The 18932-nt window shown below is 39.6% G+C and overlaps 4 protein-coding genes across 7 annotated transcripts; 3 read left to right on the top strand and 1 right to left on the bottom strand.

Annotated features, from left to right (window-relative positions):
• LOC114361486 (uncharacterized) lies at positions 1-11124 on the top strand. 2 transcript variants are annotated; one of them, XM_028316535.1, is made up of 8 exons: positions 1-136; positions 372-444; positions 1487-1634; positions 2898-3033; positions 6297-6449; positions 8313-8473; positions 9757-9948; positions 10827-11124. In XM_028316535.1, the coding sequence occupies exons 1-7, from the start codon at positions 38-40 to the stop codon at positions 9938-9940; spliced, it is 954 nt and encodes a 317-aa protein (XP_028172336.1). In that variant the 5' UTR covers positions 1-37; the 3' UTR covers positions 9941-9948; positions 10827-11124. The 2 variants fall into 2 exon arrangements, with proteins under 2 accessions (XP_028172336.1, XP_028172334.1); XM_028316533.1 differs by having other exon boundaries at positions 9757-9943; positions 10732-11124.
• Positions 11125-13903: 2779 nt separating this feature from the next.
• LOC114361476 (uncharacterized) lies at positions 13904-16592 on the top strand. 2 transcript variants are annotated; one of them, XM_028316520.1, is made up of 6 exons: positions 13904-13989; positions 14061-14176; positions 14372-14496; positions 15633-15752; positions 16016-16097; positions 16353-16592. In XM_028316520.1, the coding sequence occupies exons 2-6, from the start codon at positions 14127-14129 to the stop codon at positions 16507-16509; spliced, it is 534 nt and encodes a 177-aa protein (XP_028172321.1). In that variant the 5' UTR covers positions 13904-13989; positions 14061-14126; the 3' UTR covers positions 16510-16592. The 2 variants fall into 2 exon arrangements, with proteins under 2 accessions (XP_028172321.1, XP_028172322.1); XM_028316521.1 differs by lacking the exon at positions 13904-13989 and having other exon boundaries at positions 14110-14176; positions 16353-16587.
• On the bottom strand, positions 16579-17445 carry LOC114361477 (uncharacterized). Its single transcript, XM_028316522.1, has 3 exons — positions 17232-17445; positions 17033-17160; positions 16579-16892 (listed from the first exon to the last, which is right to left on the bottom strand). The coding sequence occupies exons 1-3, from the start codon at positions 17291-17293 to the stop codon at positions 16642-16644; spliced, it is 441 nt and encodes a 146-aa protein (XP_028172323.1). The 5' UTR covers positions 17294-17445; the 3' UTR covers positions 16579-16641.
• Positions 17446-17831: 386 nt separating this feature from the next.
• On the top strand, positions 17832-18930 carry Tm (protein). 2 transcript variants are annotated; one of them, XM_028316541.1, is made up of 3 exons: positions 17832-18014; positions 18101-18269; positions 18350-18849. In XM_028316541.1, the coding sequence occupies exons 1-3, from the start codon at positions 17862-17864 to the stop codon at positions 18460-18462; spliced, it is 435 nt and encodes a 144-aa protein (XP_028172342.1). In that variant the 5' UTR covers positions 17832-17861; the 3' UTR covers positions 18463-18849. The 2 variants fall into 2 exon arrangements, with proteins under 2 accessions (XP_028172342.1, XP_028172343.1); XM_028316542.1 differs by lacking the exon at positions 17832-18014 and having other exon boundaries at positions 18099-18269; positions 18350-18930.
• Positions 18931-18932: the final 2 nt, after the last annotated feature.

Consider the following 18932-nt stretch of genomic DNA (forward strand, 5'->3'; position numbering starts at 1 on the left):
TTAAAAAAATGTTTCTTCTAGAATATCCTTATCGAACATGACGGCAGATGTGAATGTTGGGCTGGTGCTGGAAGACGACGCCTTCTCGTTTGTGAACCCTGGTATAGACTTCATGCATGACGAGGTTCTGGTCAAGGTAATTTCGACATGATAAAGTTCAATGATAGGCCTGCCATAATTTATATTTTCTCCAAATATTTTACATTCTGATTTTGCACTAGTCATAAGTCTATTCATATAATGAATTTTATTTTTATTTGTAAAAAGAAATATTTTTTATAAGTGAAAATGTGAATAAACCAACTACTTATAATTAAGGTTTGAATCAAATTTGAAATGGTTGATTAATTAATTTTTAATTCTTGCAATAGCTGTCGTGGCCTTCGCCACAAAAGAGCGGGGGCTATGACTTCGCTACGACAGAACAATTGGCAAAACATATTGGTAAGTTTTTATTACAACCTTTAGGGCTCCTGCACACGACGCCGCCACCGCGCCGTCGCCGCGCCGCTACACTGTTTATAGGTACGCGCCGCGTGAACACCGCTGCCGCGCCGCGGGCGAAATTATGCTTTGATGGCGCGGTGGCGGCGCGGCGGCGGTTTTACTCGGTGCGTATGAACAGTGCAAAGGCGCGGCGACGGCGCGGCGGCGGCGCGGTAGCGGCGTCGTGTGCAGGAGCGCTTATTACCCTTTTTCTGTGATGCGGGTTTCGGCAAGCGTGCGGAACTGGTCCACTTTTCACGGACGGGGACCAGTTACACGCACACGGAATTGCCGAAAACCACGTCACAAGAAAAAGGCACTATTATAGAGGTCTTATTTTATTCGAATTAAGGCAAGAACCTACTAAGTTATGCGCGACAGTAATATTAATGTATTCTTTTAGTTTCGTTTCCTCTACGATGCTAAAAGTGACAATCGTGCCTAATTCGAGGCCATGTTAACACCATATTATGTCGTTAACTCGCTCCTGCGCCTACGGTAGAGATAAGTAACACGATGTATAATGGCAACGCCCCACTTGCATCTGCTTATGAGAGCGATAATGATGTGTTTATTGTTGTTACTCCACTGGTGTTAATAAACTTGTGAGAGAGATAGTAAACGGTATTGTATGGCACATACAACTTTATTGGATATCTACTAATTTTTTTCCCCATCCTCTCTGAATAATAATTCGATTTTACTATACAAACTTTCATTGCCCTATTTTATTACCTTTACGATCTATTTTTAGGACAAAAGAGTCCCACCCTCAGATCATATTCCCTTCTATGATCTGAGGTCCCACCTAACTCTATTGCCCAAATTATCAAAATTGGTCTAGCTAGAAAACTTCGCATTGATAATAATACATCATCGTGGATCGTTTCATGCACGAAGACGCGCCCCACCATTCTTCCGCTAATGTTTGAGTGTTATCGGTCACGCTAAATCATCCATTATCTTGCCACATTATTGGAATAAAGAATATAAATTCCAGACGACTTACCGCTCACGGCGGCGATATCATTGCCGCTATACGCGCTGCTCCGGGACAAACTGCAAAGGCACCTCGCGGTGGTGCTGAGACAGGCCACCAGCGTCTCTGAGGTCGTCTGCTGCAACCCCAGCCTTCTGGAAGCTTACAGGTAATAACGGTTGCCATTCATTACTCTTCCCGCGGGTGTCGTAAGAGGCGACTTAGGGACTACATATCAAACAGAAAACGGGCAGCAGCACTCTCTGAAAAACATCAATCTTTTAAACTGCGATCTCCAACCTGCCTGCCAAGCGTGGAGATTATGGCAAAACCCTCCACTATAGTGGAGGAGGCTCATAGTCTAGCAGTGGAGAGTAAAGGGCTGTTGATGATGATTCATTACCATTATAAAGATAATGGTTCGCGTACCTGACTATACCTGAGGTCGCGGGTTCGACTCTTGCCCAGTACAAACATTTGTGCGCATGGAGACATTTGTTTGTATTGGTCTGGGTGTTTTCCTAAGAAAAAAGTATTTAAGTAAATTTTTACATTGTCTGGTAATATTTGGTAGTATTTTATATATTTCTTGATATTGTTAAGCATAAGTTAAACATAACTTTAACATTAACTAGCGATCATGCTTCGTCATTAAACATAATAATATGACATAAAAAAGTGGCTTTCCTAACTGAAGGACACGACTGTTACCGCGACGACCGCTGCACTGTGACCTACTTTTTCAGTCGACCATATCAATTCTGTGGCTTTTTATTTAGTTGTCATAATAATTAAAATCATTACTTCACTTGCAAACAGTCTAGTTGTTAATGAACTACCTAATTAGTTTTCTGAGATAAAAACATATGACAAAAATCATGTGAATCGCTGCGTTCACTTTGACCGGTCCGGTATCAGATACATCTCTAGCTTGAAAAACCTTCGACTTCGAGGTATCGAATTTCGAATACGCAAATGATTCAAAGACGAAAGTTGTTCGTACTAGAGGTACTAACCGTTACCCGCAAAATTAGGTGTGAAAGCAAGACAGACATACAGAGTTACTTTCGCATTTATAATATTAGTATAGATTAAAGTCCGGTCGCCGAGCATAGTATATAATTTCGTCCAATGACCCCAAGCTATCCATCCTTTCGCTCGCGCGTAATTCGTCGCGAAAGAAATAAAATTACACGCGGGCGAGAAGGGTGAGTAAAGCCTGGTCCATGAGCACTGAGCACGTAGAATTTTGTCCAATGACCCCAAGCTGCCCATCCTTATCGCTCGCGCGTAATTATATTGCTGTCGCGACTGTGCGACGGGCGCCCGCAGTGAGTGTGCGACCAGGCTTTAGCTTGAGGTCATTGGACGAAATTCTGTCTGCTCGGCGACCGGACTTTAGTATAGTATAGAGATAATTTTATGGTCGTAGCGACATGGCGGCGTGCCTGGCCGAGAGCGGCAACAAGGTGGTGGACATGGTGCTGATCAACATGCGGCGCACGCTACTGCAGAGCTGTCACGAGGTGCTCGAGCTGCCGCCTCTGCATGCCACCTTCATGCACAAAGTAAGGCCTTCTTCATGGCATCCTGTTTGCAGTTTCTCCCAAAACCCGATCTATTCGAATTGGTTCGAACTTCAAACTTTAAAATGCTGCAAAATAGCACTATTGGCTCCGTGCACGATTACAGCGCCAACTAGCGTCCACAACTTTGTGGGCTCTGTCACATTGACATTTAGGTCGTATATTTGTGAAAAAATATCGAAATGAAAAAATAACAAATAGTCCAGTCATTACGTACATTCAAAAAAGAAAATGAATTTGCGCTTCTAATTTTTTAATATGTTGTAGGGGATACCTAGAAAAGCTTAACTTGAGATTGTCGACCAAGCTTTCCTAGGAGCTTTCGCCGCCATGTTGAAAAAGGGGGTAAAATTTGTTTTTTGGCAATAACTCGGCTATCCGATGAGACTCGAAAATTTTTGTAGGACACTTTTTGTAGCTTTCTTTCTGCTCTACAATAACGCCCGAACCATTTTTAGCGTATCATGCATCGTTATCGAGATATCGATCGATAAAGTCAAAAATTTTGGACACAAATTATTTCGGAATAATTAAATAATTAACGTCAGATACGTACAACATAACTTCGAAGGAAAAGTTGCAATCATATTCGACGGTTATCCGACTGATATGACACTCGCTGGAACGAAAACTTCGGAAAGAGTACGACGTTCGAGAAAAAACCAATCGCCGGAGTTCACATTCGATGAGACAACTACTCCAAAAGTTAGCCAGGAGAAGTTTCTCACAAGGGATCAAAACAAGAACCAACTAATACAAATGCTTTGCCGTTACTTAAAAAAAAGTAATTAAAAGTAATTAAATTTTACTTTTTAATTAATTATTTAATTATTTCGGAATTTTTCATATTTATTTAGACCTGAAAAAAAAAGAAAAAAACAAAAATTGTGTCCAAAATTTTTGACTTTATCGATCGATATCTCGATAACGATGCATGATACGCTAAAAATGGTTCGGGCGTTATTGTAGAGCACAAAGAAAGCTACAAAAAGTGTCCTACAAAAATTTTCGAGTCTCATCGGATAGCCGAGTTATTGCCTTAAATATCGTTTTCAGATCGAAATGAGTATCGTTTTGAAGACCGGGTTTGTGAGAGTTACAATATCAAATTCCAACCACAAACCGTATTTAAAGGAAAGTTGTTGGTATTGGCTGGACAAGTCCGAGATGTAGAAGAATTAAGAACAAAACAAGGGCAGAGTTCAATAATTCACGCTCTCATCATAAGGCAAACATCTGTGCACAACAACTACTGTGACTCATTTTTGTACTACCACGTTGTATAGTTTAGTTATTTCCAAATTGTAAACGGCTATTAAAACAGCCCTATCGAAATACAGTCCACTCTTTTATTTAAGTTCCCAGTAGGACCCTTTTCATGCGATTAATTAATGATATTAAAATGTATTATGTAGAATCGCTTTGCCATTGACAGATACATCTGATGACAGAGCTAACATTATTTCTACTTTTGACCACCATGAGCGCTGCGATAGATTATGTCCCCCCCACCTAGTACTTCGCACCCAGCGAATAGTCTATCCAATATAGCTTGATTAGAATGACAGCTGCCATCAAAAGTAACGACATAACTTTGTAGTAGCGATCAATGAGAGCTAAATATTGGCGGACAAGAAATAATTCACGTCTGACCTACAAACAATATTTTCGACGACAGTGCTTCCAATAAGAATGTTAATTTCGTGTAAATGTAGCGTTAAATTACACCAATAAGTAGTAATTCGAAATTATAAAAATCAAGCTAGAGTATTAACGACGTCTCTACAAGGTTATCTCGAGTTACAAAAATGTTAGTGTTGGGACATATCGACAAATGTCATATTAAATTAAAACTATTATAGTCTATCCAATATAGCTTGATTAGAATGACAGCTGCCATCAAAAGTAACGACATAACTTTGTAGTAGCGATCAATGAGAGCTAAATATTGGCGGACAAGAAATAATTCACGTCTGACCTACAAACAATATTTTCGACGACAGTGCTTCCAATAAAAATGTTAATTTCGTGTAAATGTAGCGTTAAATTACACCAATAAGTAGTAATTCGAAATTATAAAAATCAAGCTAGAGTATTAACGACGTCTCTACAAGGTTATCTCGAGTTACAAAAATGTTAGTGTTGGGACATATCGACAAATGTCATATTAAATTAAAACTATTTTTTAACATATTTAACAAAAAAAATTTCTAACTAATTTTTTAACATATTTAAGTCAAGTTGTACGTTTTTCTAAATGTTCACTATTAAAAACCAAAAAACATTTCATTCTTAAATAATCAAACATCGGAAATCAATCACCGGTAATTTTTTGGGTATTCATAGCACCGTTGCTCTAGAAGAGATGCCCACCGCCCTCTAGCGAGAGGAAAAAACCACTGAAGAACACTGATGATAATGACTACGACTTAAGTTGTACACCCTTGACATGAATTTTAAATTTTACTGTCTTTAAATTTAAATCATAATTGTCATTTTTATGAATAAAGATATGAAGAAAAATTGGGTGCATTTTTTTATATCATTTTTTCGAAAACTTATCGATACATCTATGTGAACCGTACGAAACATACACAGCACTAGTCACATTCGTTTGACAGCCGTCATTCTAATCAAGCTATATTGGATAGACTATAAAGTACGGCCAACTAGCAGCGATACAAAAGGTCGATACGACTGTCGAGTTGACAATATATTCTGTCTCTTCCTATCTTGTGTATTTGTCGTAATGTCTCGTTCTCCCGCCAAAATATGTCAAAGTCAGACGGGTTCACCCATGACTTTGGGTTTGTTTACATTTGGTATCGCTTCTCGTTGGCCGTACTTTAATTTCTATTGCAATAAGTGCGTGCGTGTGTAATGTACAGCGTCTTTTTTAGATCCTGGATAAAAAGAAGTTGCAATAGTAATGAGTTTTCCCTGTATCCAGAATTCCAGATTAATTTTTTTTATCTTTATGTATTTATTTTAGATATAAAAAAAATAATGGATCTGGTATTCTGGATACAGGAAAAAATTCTCAGCTTTTCTCGCGTCATTTCTTCGATTTTACCCGATAAGCCCATACGTTTGTCGTCTTAATCATCGATAAGATTTTATCATGGCGCCCATCCTATCCCGGCTTATATCTGATACCACCTCGTAGAAGTTAGTAAATACTTAAGTAATGATTAATCTTTTGACAGATTAATATTTTGATTCTCCTAGTGCTTATTATGTTCCAGATAGGGTCGATATCGTTTATAGGCAAGTTCGAAACCGACACGGGCTGGGTCAAGAACCTGGCCACCATCAACCGCGTGAGTGACGTCAGCGTCAGCCGCCCCGACCCCGTCAAGACTTGCTTTCATTTCACGCTAAGGATAAAGGACTTACAGGTATGGACATGTAGAAATTAGAACAGACGCTGACTAAGAGAGAAGCCACGCGGTGCGGTCGCGGCGCGGCGCCGGAGCGGTGTCGCTGCGGCGTCCTGCATATAAAAATCAATGATATGCCAGACGGTGCGTTCCGGCGCCGCACCGCAGGCACACCGCACTTAGATTGAGCGAGACGGGGGTCCATATTCAGTTGCATAAAAAATATTGACATAATTTAAGAGTGCGTAAAGTTTTTTGGCATACTCATCATTTCGCATAACATTCATACAGAATAAATCATAAGGCATAATTTTTTTGACATAACCACTTTTATTATAATAATATTTTAGTATATATTTTTTCTGTATACTTGTTTTTTTAATAACGATTTCTAAGCATAACATTTATTGGCATCTAAACCAATGCCATAAATATTACCATTCATAATATACAAAATACCATAATGTTAACAAATATGAAACATAAAAACGTTATACATATAAAATATTAGTTAACAAATATAAATAGACAAGCAAGCATGCAAACAAGCATGCAAGCAAGCAGCAAGAATGCAATCAAACAGCAAGCACGCAATCATGCAAGCAAGCTGCAAGGAAGCATGCATGCAAACAAGGATGCAAACAAGCAAGCCTGCAAACAAGCAGCAAGCATGCAAGCAATCAATTAAGCAAGTAAGCAAGCAAGCAGCAAGCATTCAATCAAGCAGCAAGCATGCAAGCAAGCAGCAAGGAAGCATGCATGCAAGCAAGGATGCAAGCAAGCAAGGATGCAAGCAAGCAAGCATGCAAGCAAGCATTAGGATTGCCTTATCTCCGGCGCTGCGGGAAGTGCGGTCCTTCCGCTCTGGCGTAACATATACCCGGCATGCCATGCTCACTTCCGCAGCTTCGGCTTGCTGGTCGCCTTTGGCGAGCGAGCGAGGACCGCACTCCCTCCGCGCCTCCGGCTTTTAAATTACACTCTAGTATAGGGCAGACTAGTACCACGTGGAAGAGACCACGGCCAGTCGGGATCTACATAATTCCAGACCAGGCAAGCTTAATGTTGTAAAAGAAATGTGGACTGTATAATATGTGCGTTATAATAATAGATAAGAGGAATTCGAGACAAACAGAATGTATTTTCACGAGCTTAAGTTTTTTAAGAGACAGGTCAAAAATGAAGAACAAAAATGACAATGACACAGAGAATTTAGTTTTACAAATCTATAGGCCGAAAGAGTATAAAGGTGGAAGGAGGATCGTTCGCAACATCACAAATACATAATTATTTACTCTTCAATGTTGGTTGCTCTTATAGACAATATTTATGACTTTAAATGTTATAAATAATTACATTATGTTTATCGTATTTTATTAAAAACAAACTTTAGGAATATAAAAATTATGTTCTTTACATTTATGATTATTTAAATTATGGTATTGAAAATTAGAGAAAGTTATTGTTATGCCTAAGAAACCATTATGCATTTAGAAAACTATGCATATCAAAGTTTATGCGAAAAAACTTTATGCAAATACTGTTATGCCAAACTAAATTATGATGAAAAATGTTATGCGTCTGAGAGGGCACCCCTTCTCACCAAGGCTGGGTTGCATTGCATCCCCTTACTTACTTAATCAAACTTTAAGAGTCTGTCAAACTCCATACAAAAACATCGGTTATCGTCAAAAAGCTACGGTCAAAGATAAGTGAAATCTTTGCGGTGCAGCGCCGAAACTCCTCGTGTACTTGGCTCTTATGTGATCTGAAAATTTTAATGCTAGATTTAAACAATTTAGTATTATGATTAAGTAAGTGACTTTTTAGTCTTGAGCTACTTATCTGTCTGTATCTTATGGGTTCCTATTGTCATTTCAGATCGGCTACGACGACTACCGGATAAAGGCGATGGGCGTGTCTTGTAGCGGGCGGCTCGCGGCTGCCTTCGCGCACAGCTCCTTGCACGTGGCGCTGACGGTCGGGCTCGCGCGTTGGGAGCCCTACGCGCAATTAGATGACCTACGCGTGCAGCATATGGAGTGAGTTTCTGATATTTCTCGCTTATTCCCATCGTGTCGTATAGTGCCGAATTGCAGAATGAACATGGACAAGACAAAAATCATGTCTAATGTCCGTATTGCATGCACCCACTCTATTGAAGGTTGGAGACTATACACTCGAAGTTGTTGACAATTATGTATACCTGGGACAAACAGTCCAGTTAGGTAGGGTCAACTTCAAGAAAGAGGTCAATCGTTGAATCCAACTTAGCTGGGCAGCGTTCGGGAAGCTACGTGACATACGTCCAAAATACCGCAGTGTCTCAAGACAAAAGTCTTTGATCAGTGTGTGTTGCCAGTGATGGTATTTGGATCTGAAACGTGGTCGCTTACTATGGGCCATACACCCAAAGGGCGATGGAGCGGGCTATGCTTGGAGTTTCCCTGCGTGATCGAATCAGAAATGAGGAGATCAGTAGGAGAACCAAAGTAACCGACATAGCTCGCAGAATTGCTAAAATCAAGTGCCAGTGGGCGGGGCACATAGCTCATAGAGACGATGGCCGTTGGGACAGAAAAGTTCTCGAGTGGCGACCACGGGTTGGAAGACGTAGCGTGGGCAGGCCTCCTACTAGGTGGACCGACGATCTGGTAAAGGTCGCGGGAAGAGCCTGGATGCGGGCAGCGCAGGACCGTGCATTGTGGAAAACCTTGGAGGAGGCCTTTGTCCAGCGGTGGACGTCATTTGGCTGAAACGAACGATATCGTTCGCCGCGCTTGCTTGGGCGAAGCGTGCCACGCCAGTTGCAATCATTGCCATTTCATCCAACTGCAATCGTTGTTAGACCTTCCAGCAAGGTGCTTCTTCTTGCTAAATGTTTGTCTCGAAGCGCTGATAGGGCATAAAAAGAATGGGACACGTATAGGCTCCTTTAATAGCATTTGGCGATTTGTAAGTACTAATTTAATTAGTCTATACAAATAAAGATAATTTTGATTTTGAACACTAAAGTACGCTCTTAGCAGATATAGTCTGGTCTGTGAGCATGTAGAATTTTATCCAATGACCCCAAGCTACCCATCCTTATCACTCGCGCGTAATTATGTTGCTATCGCGCTCGCACACCCACTGCGGGTGCCAGTCGCACAGTCGCGACAGCAATATAATTACGCGCGAGCGATAAGGATGGGTAGCTAGGGGTCATTGGACAAAATTATATGTGCTCACAGACCGGGCTTTAGCTTGTATTGTGAGGTCCATAGACTTGGAGGCTCGCTATTTTTGCCATAGCTTCATTCAAATGATTTCCCGTCTGTCCCAGCTCAATGGACCTGCACATCACGGGTCTGGGCCCGCTGAGCGGCGTGTGCCCACTGGTGGGCGCGTGGGCACGCGGCGCGGGCGTGGCTCAGGCGGCGCCGGCTCTGGCCAGGCAGCTGCAACGGGAGTTACACGCGGCGCTCGCTGAACTACCGTTATGGGACATGCTGCACGGGAAGCAGTGAGCTGTGAGATGCTAACCATTCATTAATAATTCACTAGTTGCAACACTTAACACAAGGCAATAAAGTTCAATATAATTTAGTTAGTATTATCAGGCCTGTTCATCTCCGCGAGTTTGCATCGAAAACAAAACACGCGCGACTACCCCTCCTGAGATACCAAATCGACAGGACAATCACGCACGCACGTACGTATTCTTCACCCATTTGCATTGTAAAGACAATAAACCATAATGTAAAAACGGTGGTGCAATTAATACTCTACAGTATTTTTTAACTGCCTGAATAATATTAGAAACACAAAATATAATTCATGCTTATTCATGTATTTCCTCCGCCATTTTTCGCAGTTTGGCACCTCACGTCACACATCATTTTACCGAAGTCAGCCCTATGTCTTCGGCGCAGTACCGATCACTGACGTTTGTCAACAAAATGGTGCTCGACTCTTGAGACAAGCTAAATTACACCATATTGTTAACGACATTGAGCATACATTTTTTTAAATACCTTCGCGAAAAAAATCTTCTGTACGAAGTACTTATTATTATTCTGTGGTATTATAGATAATGCCATCCACGAATACGCTTTTCGCCAATTTTTGGTCGACAGATGCGCGGTGTTATTTGCAAAATTATTGTAGTGTGCGTGTGCACTCATGGATAATAATTAGCGTGGACGCGACTTCGTGGATGGCACTATCTATACCACTGACTGGTTAAAGATTAAAATCCACGAACAGGACGACACGTGTTTCAAGCGTTCTGTAAGATATTTAATATACCCTTAAACAGTTGGCGCTCGCGAGGCAGCTGCAACGAGAGTTACATGCAGCGCTCGCTGAACTACCGCTGTGGGACATGCTGCACGGGAAGCAGTGAGCTGTGAGATGCTAACCTTTAAGCAGCGTCCAAACGAGCATAGTTTACGACGCGTTTCTTGAGTCTACACTAAAGTTCAGTGTGAACTTCACAACGACGTAAAATGTGTTGGAATTTGAAATCACGCTACAAAAATTACGCTCTTTGGCGTTAGATTTTTCACTAATTTAAGTCCTTGACAAGGAAACTTGGACGTACAGAGAATTAGGGGGGTATAATAGCTCTATTTATAATACAATCCACTGCTCTCATTTCGACGTTTCCATGTTGAGTTCCCTACATTTTGGTCCTTCGAGCCGGACACACCTATGAACCAGAATGGGGAACCCTGCATAAAAGAAAACCCACCCCCTGCAGACGCCCATATAAAGCAATAATATCGTCAATGACTGGTTAAAGATTAAAACCCATGCGCACCACGTTTAAAGTGCGTTTTTCAAGCAATCGGAATGCCTTTTTTAAATTTAACAGAGCAGAAAACGCGACGTGCATATACAGTGCCTACAACCCGGCCGAGTAAACTGCGCACTTGGCAGCTTGGGTTGTATAACAAACACCATGTGCATTGGCCCTTAGGGCAAACAGAACGCGTTCCTAGCGCTAAAGCTATACGAAACTCATGTCCTGATACCGTTTTTGAGACAACCTGTATTTGATGTGTTCACCTCCGAATTTCAATCTTAGGCGAATTTATGGAATAATCGTACTGATAAATTATTTTGATTTCGTCGTATTGTTAAATGTTTTTTTTTTCTTTCTTGTTACGTAACTTGTGTTACTTTTATATTATTTTGTGAAAATCATTTCTTATGTATATTTTGGTTTTATTTTTAGTTAAATTCCTATGTATGAGTGAGTATAAGTAATTAATTATATTTTTTGTTTTTGTAGTAATTTATATTAAAAAATATAACGTAAGCAATAATTTTCATATGACTGTTTATTATTTAGTAAATAGAATCACTTAGTGCCTTTTTACATAACTGAAAGCCATATATTTAAAATGTCTTATACCTACTAGAGTTGTGTATATTTTTGACTATTTTAAATGGATTGGATAAATGTATATTCCGCTCTTTAATGATCGTACACGCAGCTCGCATTACATAAATTGTAAGATATTTTTTTGATATTTTTATGTCAAATGTTAGTACTAGACTAGACATGTTACCATCTTGATGTTTGAATCTGAAGGTTTTCTTTGTAATTCTAAGTCTTCTGTAAATGCTTCCACACTGCCTTGTAACAGTTAAAACTTCACATTAATTACACAATATATTTTCACTTTATTATACATTTTTGTTTGATATACATCTGAATGAATCAAAACAAAAACCACTTTCTAGCTTTTTTACTGTAATCATGAAGGCAGTGTCAGTACTTGAACCATGAAATTCCTTTTGGATAATAGTATTGGTTGTGAAAACTTTTATCTTTTGAGACTGTTGTAATGTATTTTTACTGCAATTTCGTTAAATAAAATTTGTTTATAAAATGAAACTTTTTTTTTATTACACAAACGTTGTAATGCTCAAAATTTACGCCTTTTTATGGCCAATTAGAAATGACGTTTCGGGGATTTCGGATATGTAAGTTGCTATCGCATATTCGCTCTATAGGTAGTGCTTAAGAGTAGGCGCACACCGTTGATTTTTAGTTGGCCGATAGTTGTGCCCGATTTTAAATTGCATGAAGAATCGGCCAAATCGAATCGGCGTAGTGTGCGCACTCCCATACATGCCCATACTGATCAACTGCCCGACTAAACTATCGGCCGACGAAAAATCAACGGTGTGCGCCTACTCTAACTCAGTGCCTGAGGTATATAAGCGGCACGGGAAGGTGTTTTTGAGGCGTCAATGTCAGCGTTTGTATAGTTCCAAAATACTGGACTGTCCTGTCGATGTCATTAACAGTGGGGCGCCACCGTCAATACCGGATCGCTGGTTCCGATTTTTGCCATGTTGGAAACCATATAGTTGAACGATGGTAGCGCCCCCCTGTCATTGAGTTTGGTGGGACAGTTCAGCGTGGGTCATCTATATGCTCTGTCACGTCATAATATGTCAATGTAACTCCTCCCGTACTGCTCCCATACCTCAGGCACTTACTGAGTTTAGCGATAGACCTATAGTTGTGAGTGAGAGTGATAAACCATACACCACCATTGAGGACAGCCTGCAGAACAGCTAGGAGTGAGTAGAAAATATGTGCAAGTGCCAGCCACCAATGAATGACCATGTAAAATGACAAAAAAGATTTGAAACACTTTTCAATTTTACTTTTTTTTTTCAAACTGGCAGCAAACTGTTTGACTTTTATATAAATATCTCCTGTATATTCCTCATTTTCCTGATCATTAATTCCTTTCCAAATTCCGAAAGTAGGCATTTTTCCTTTTAATTCCCGTTTCCCCGTTTTTAACTCGACACTGGCAAGAGGCATAGCATTGCCATAAAAAAAAAAAAAAAAATACTGTTTGACTTGACATACGTTATTGGGACTTTGTCTGTGGGAGTGTTAGTTTCTACACGTGTTTTGACAAATATTTTGTGTTATCGTAATTGTTTTTCCAAATTTACCATATTTTCGTTAAGTTAACCTTAGTTATAGTCTTAATTAAGGTGGTGGTCGATTGTTTTACGGGTAAGTACCGTTCTTAGGAATGGAACCTTGCCCCCCTGATCCTCCTGATCCTCCAGATAGGGCCGCAACCCCTATGGAGCTTTCCCCTCCTCTTTTCACCCAAACGGGGACAAAAAGACGATCGGAAGTGGAATCCACTTCGGACGTAGAACCTGCCAAGAGACCTAGTACAACTCCAACTTTGCTAACCTCTTCTAGCAGCCAACCAATATACACTCATCCATCTTTGGTAATTGCCCCCAAAATTTATGACGACCAGGACAAAGGTCCCTTCATTGTACATGTGTCCAGATTGGAATCTGAAACCTCCCAGGGATCTTACATACACCCAATGAGATTCGGTCAATTCCTCGTGAAAAACAAAATTCCTAACATNGAAGACATACGTTATTGTGACGTTTAGAAGAATGGTCTCTTCGCCGTTTTATGGTTTTGATTAATCCTATTATTTATCAGTGTTTTATATCAAACAATGTTATTCAAGACAGACTGCTCATCTGCTGATTAGTTTTATCATATTATGAGGTATATCCAGTATTTATTTACTTTGAACTTATTGTGTCAAATCAATTTTATTTAATATTTTTTCGTTACAGCGTTGTCTGCATTCTTTTCGATCGAGGTTGAATTTTGGTAAAACAAATCAAAGATAAACAGCAATCATGGGTCTGGTACAGTCAGTATTTTGTTCCATGACATTTTGCGTTGAAAGGTAAGCAAACTTGTACAAAACAAGAGGAAACATCAAGCGGAATTATTGCACTGCCAAAGTCTTTAATATTCCGTAGAGAATAAGGGCGATCTTAAGGTCAACATATCACGCCTGGTGTATCCTTGTGAACAAACATACATAAATTGGCAGAAAGAGCCTGTTCTCTACTTAAACCAACTTGTATTTCATTTTCAGAGTATTAACCTGGACTTGTTGTGCATTCGTGCTGATGCTTCTCATGTTCACAATTATTTTACTAATGATATACGGTATATCAGTGGGCTATCATTACGCTCAGAAAGAACTGGCGTCCTTTGCAAGTAAGTTTGGACATAATTTAAAAAAATATCAGTTAATAGTCCTCGCGTTTATCTGTAAATACCAAAACCTGTGGTTTTGTTTGAATAAACAACTATCGCCTCAATATAATAACCAATAGCTACTTACATGCCCCCTGCCGCGTGCTGCACTGTAGCAGGCCTGGCTCACTCCGCGCGGTAATCGAGGCTCAGAGCCCCGATTACGGTAATATTTAAAGTCTACAATCCAGACACGCTTCTCGATTCTGCGATACGATTGGTCGTTCAACAGCGTACGTCAGCTGTTTTGACCAATCGTATCGCAGAATCAGAAACGCGTCTGGATTGTAGACGTTATAAAAGTTACCGTAATCGGGGCTCTGATTTGTCCAATATCAGGTGTCAGACAATCACACAACATAGATTCCGTTTTACGTTAATTTTGCGTTCCGTTCTACAGAGTAAAATGTCTAAAAATAAATCCTAAAGCATAAAGTTAAAGGAAATAAAACACTATGTAAAAGTAAATATCCCGTTTTGAAACGGCTAATTGGTATAGTGTAAATATTTGTATTGTAAATATCCTCTCTTGTTATGAAATGAAAAATAACTATTTCTTTTTAATTTTGTAAGTGTAAATATCCTGTTCTGAAATGAACACTTATATTTGAAGCTGCTTTACTTGGGAGAATATCCCGTTTTGATTAAGATTCAAGTGACGAAAGTGAGTATTCAGCACTAAGAACAAGACTGCATACTCAGTTTAATAAATAATAAAAATGTAAATATCCCCTTTTGAATAGACACTCCTCAATTGCTAAGGGATTTTGCAACAAAACACTTAGGTAAACAGATATTTACCCACCCGACGTTTCAACTCGGTTGCACGTATCATAGTCGCAGGCAGACTGAAGAGATGCGGCGTCGTCTGCTCGGGCGCGATGAATTTTCTTCACCCACCCGCATTTGCACAATATTTTTGTCAATGGTACATTTCGTAGCAGTGATAATTTATAGAAAATGCAACTTTTACTGCTACCCACATAAACTTGCTTACCACTTACGACAATGTAACGTGCTTGACAATCGCGGCACCCTATAGAAATTGCTGCCAAGCAGGCTATATTACCAAAAGTGACAAAATAATATTTTTCCAGTGTCTTCGAGATCGACAACAGAGCCGACGATGCTTCGCGCCGGGCCGGAGTCGCAGCCCGTGGTGCGCCTCGTGGCCGTCAACCGATCCGAAGTCGAACACGCACCACATCCACTTCTTGGTATGAAGGAGGATTATAATCATTTTTTTACATATTTCACCTTCTGCTATTTACGTAGCAAAGTTTATTGATGCCTTTTATCACATTCTACTCAAACGTTGTCTGCTTCCATTTAGCTAGTTTTGCGATATCCGTCCCTGCTTAGTGTGATTTATACAAAATAATTTCGCGCTCTGAATGGAATATTGCTCGATCTGGTTTGCATACGGGTTTAAAGCGTGCTTTTTTGATAGTTGGTAATAATATGAATTTAATGTTTCCAGAGGTGTATCAAACCAAGAAACCAGGAGAAAGTCTTTTCATGGAATCCACGGAGACACCGATTGTCGTTTTGGAAACTGAAAGGTAGTGTCTGATTGTTTTAACGCATGGTCGCATTAATATTAAGATTTAAAGCATAGTTAACATGTCGCATGGGTCGTCTGTTACATGATTTATGTCACCATTTGGAGTCTCTTAACGGCCGTTGTAACTACCACTACCGACAGTGTAGACATGATAATAGCTAGCGACAAAGGCTAGAACTCGGTCGGGAGTTGTTTTTCTGATCCGAGACAATCTGCTTTTTTCTGGTCCCATAAGTTTTGTGTGTTTCTATAGGCCACCAAAGGAGCCAGAGCTGCTGCCCCACGAACGGGAATTGGCGCGAAAGTTGATAGGCCGCTTCCGTCGCTCGCGGAACAACACCACCAGCGAGCCCTTCCTGCGGCCTTTGAGAAACAGTTCGGAGCCCGCGCCACTTCAGCTATTAACCTGACCTCGTTGAAGAGAAATTTACTGTTTCTCTGTACGAAATGACCTGAATGAGAACTCGATGCTAGCGAAGCACATCAATAAAACTTAAGCATTTTTACAACATGTTTAATTTATATCCCAATGCATACAACTGTCATTTTGATATGAAATTCGTAAAATTTGTTCGATCTGATATGAAATTCGTAAGGTTTGTTCGATTTGTGATGGCAATTTCTTGGAGGAGACCTTCGTTGGTGTTATTTTGAGGGGTGGGGCCATCAATGTCGCGGCGAGACAGGCGGTGAGCGAACCCTCGCTTGATGGCCTTGTCTACGGATCGCATCACATGGCCCGGTGTTCTTTCTGGGCCCGACCGCAAAGCGCCAGCTGCCTTGGCAGCCTTTGCTATAAAATACATGAGAATGTATGTTAATATTATGAATATATGAATAGGACAAAGATCTTTTTGAGCTGATTTAATCATTTAAATCAGCTCAAAAAGATCTTTGTCCTAATAAATATGTAATATAACTTTTTAAGCTTACCCATAGCTTCCACAGAATTGGATACAAAACAGTAATGGTACCCGATACCGATTCCCATGACCATTACAGTTATGATTGTGAACAGAAGACAACAAGTTAACATGGCACATACTGTGCATAGAGAGATTCTGCAAACAAGGACTTATCGGATGAAGGGTCTCATCTTAAAACAAAAATCTCAACACAAAACCAAGCTTACCTTTCTAAAGCATCTAAGACGATTGAAACGAATGAACTGAGAGAACAACACACACAACCCATTTTGTGAGACTAACATTAATGTTACAGGAATTTAAGAACTACCTACGTCTGAGAAATCATGAGGATTTAGATTTTCTACATCCCCAAGAACATAACAATAAGGATTACAAGTTCATCATTTAAAAATAACCGAATTGATGAAACACATAATCCAAAACGTCTATCTTCTATCGAATTGACAACTTTTCCGTCAATTAATTTAATTTTTTTTGCAATTTTTCTTTTACAGAATAAAGAATAGAAGTAAGTAGAGAATACCAGGTATTCTCATTCTCAAAAGTTTATTGGCAAAAAACTGTGAAAGTTATTTTTCTTTTAACGGATTTTAGCAATACAATAATCCGTTACCCTATGCTATGCATATCCACCTTTCTGCAGTCGGGTAAGAACATTCCGGTGCGGTGTTTTCTGCGTGAGGTACTGGCGGTACGCACCCTCTCCTTCATACAAAATGTGCTCGAAGTATTTTTTTTTTGGAGCTCGGAAATCAACGACGGCACATCACTAGTGTCAATGTCAACAAACTGTCAATCTCAACGTGTTACCAACTGTCAAATTTGTTGAAAATATGGCAGATGAAAACATTCCGCAAAAGAAAGAAGAATCTAAAAAAAAGCACTTTAAACGCCCCAATAAAAATTATGCTGTGAAAAAACGACTACCAGTAAGACCAATCGAAGGAAACAATGTTATATTCATTACCAAAAAAACTAATTTTAAGGTAAGTTCACTTTGTCCCATTAAAACACACGGCATATGTGAGTAAGAATAAAATGTAAGAACTTACTCTATTCAACTTCTTTTTAGGCACAGCTAGATAAATGCTGCGATCTTCTAACAAAGGGTGAAAAGGAAATCATATTACACGGTCTTGGAGCTGCTATTCAGAGATGCTGTAACTTGGCATTGCAACTGGAGATATTATTCTCTGGGACTTGTCAAATTGAAGTCAACACTGGCACTGTAGATTTAGTTGGTAAGTTTATTGTTCAATATTTGCTAGGATATTATTCATGTTTGATGTGCAAAACTCTAAACTATCAAACATTTATACAGATGATCTGGAACCACTGTCTGATGAACTGGATTTCGGCGCGCAAGTGAGGCACTCGTCATCTATCCACATTAGGGTATTCCGGACTGCAATGCTTGGTGCAAATCAAAGTTAATAAACATAGAAATGTTTTTTAAATTGAATGAAATTGTGCAATGGATTGGACTGACTGTGTTTGAGATATGGATAAACTTGATAACTATAACTATATTCTCAGTGCTATTAGCATTAAAGGTAGATGGAGTGGTAAATAGTGCTTGGTGGACCATATTTGCACCTTTGTTTGTAAGTGATGCAATGAATGCGTACTTCTGCTGTATTGTATGTATTAGAATGAATCTAGAGAACTCCTACAAAGCTTCTATGTATAGAGCATCTTGGAGTGCAATATTTCTAGGTTTAACCTTTGTTTTTAAGTTTTTATTGTGTAGAAAGCTACAGGGAGATTCAGCCATAGAATACAGTGAAGTATTTGCACCTTTGTTCATATTACTTCAGTTAATAGCAGTAAGAGCATGCCAATTACATCAATGAGTACTAAATGATATTGTCATTTTAAATAAAAAAATTTCATAATCTCAAACT

The sequence above is a fragment of the Ostrinia furnacalis genome, unplaced genomic scaffold, assembly GCF_004193835.3.
Source record: "Ostrinia furnacalis isolate ACB-3 unplaced genomic scaffold, ASM419383v2 OfSCF5758, whole genome shotgun sequence".
NCBI lineage: Eukaryota > Metazoa > Arthropoda > Insecta > Lepidoptera > Crambidae > Ostrinia > Ostrinia furnacalis.

What these genes read in the sequence shown, in the direction of transcription:
- Tm (XM_028316541.1), top strand. Translation starts at nt 17,862, where the DNA reads ATGGCAGATGAAAACATTCCGCAAAAGAAAGAAGAATCTAAAAAAAAG. An exon ending in CCAAAAAAACTAATTTTAAG is followed by an intron (nt 18,015 to 18,100) that starts GTAAGTTCACTT and finishes ACTTCTTTTTAG; the next exon opens with GCACAGCTAGATAAATGCTG. An exon ending in TGGCACTGTAGATTTAGTTG is followed by an intron (nt 18,270 to 18,349) that starts GTAAGTTTATTG and finishes ACATTTATACAG; the next exon opens with ATGATCTGGAACCACTGTCT.
- LOC114361486 (XM_028316535.1), top strand. Translation starts at nt 38, where the DNA reads ATGACGGCAGATGTGAATGTTGGGCTGGTGCTGGAAGACGACGCCTTC. An exon ending in AGCCTTCTGGAAGCTTACAG is followed by an intron (nt 1,635 to 2,897) that starts GTAATAACGGTT and finishes TTATGGTCGTAG; the next exon opens with CGACATGGCGGCGTGCCTGG. An exon ending in TAAGGATAAAGGACTTACAG is followed by an intron (nt 6,450 to 8,312) that starts GTATGGACATGT and finishes TTGTCATTTCAG; the next exon opens with ATCGGCTACGACGACTACCG.
- LOC114361477 (XM_028316522.1), bottom strand. Translation starts at nt 17,293, where the DNA reads ATGGGTTGTGTGTGTTGTTCTCTCAGTTCATTCGTTTCAATCGTCTTA. An exon ending in GTCTTAGATGCTTTAGAAAG is followed by an intron (nt 17,161 to 17,231) that starts GTAAGCTTGGTT and finishes CCTTGTTTGCAG; the next exon opens with AATCTCTCTATGCACAGTAT. An exon ending in CAATTCTGTGGAAGCTATGG is followed by an intron (nt 16,893 to 17,032) that starts GTAAGCTTAAAA and finishes TGTATTTTATAG; the next exon opens with CAAAGGCTGCCAAGGCAGCT.
- LOC114361476 (XM_028316520.1), top strand. Translation starts at nt 14,127, where the DNA reads ATGGGTCTGGTACAGTCAGTATTTTGTTCCATGACATTTTGCGTTGAA. An exon ending in ATGACATTTTGCGTTGAAAG is followed by an intron (nt 14,177 to 14,371) that starts GTAAGCAAACTT and finishes TTTCATTTTCAG; the next exon opens with AGTATTAACCTGGACTTGTT. An exon ending in CGCACCACATCCACTTCTTG is followed by an intron (nt 15,753 to 16,015) that starts GTATGAAGGAGG and finishes TAATGTTTCCAG; the next exon opens with AGGTGTATCAAACCAAGAAA.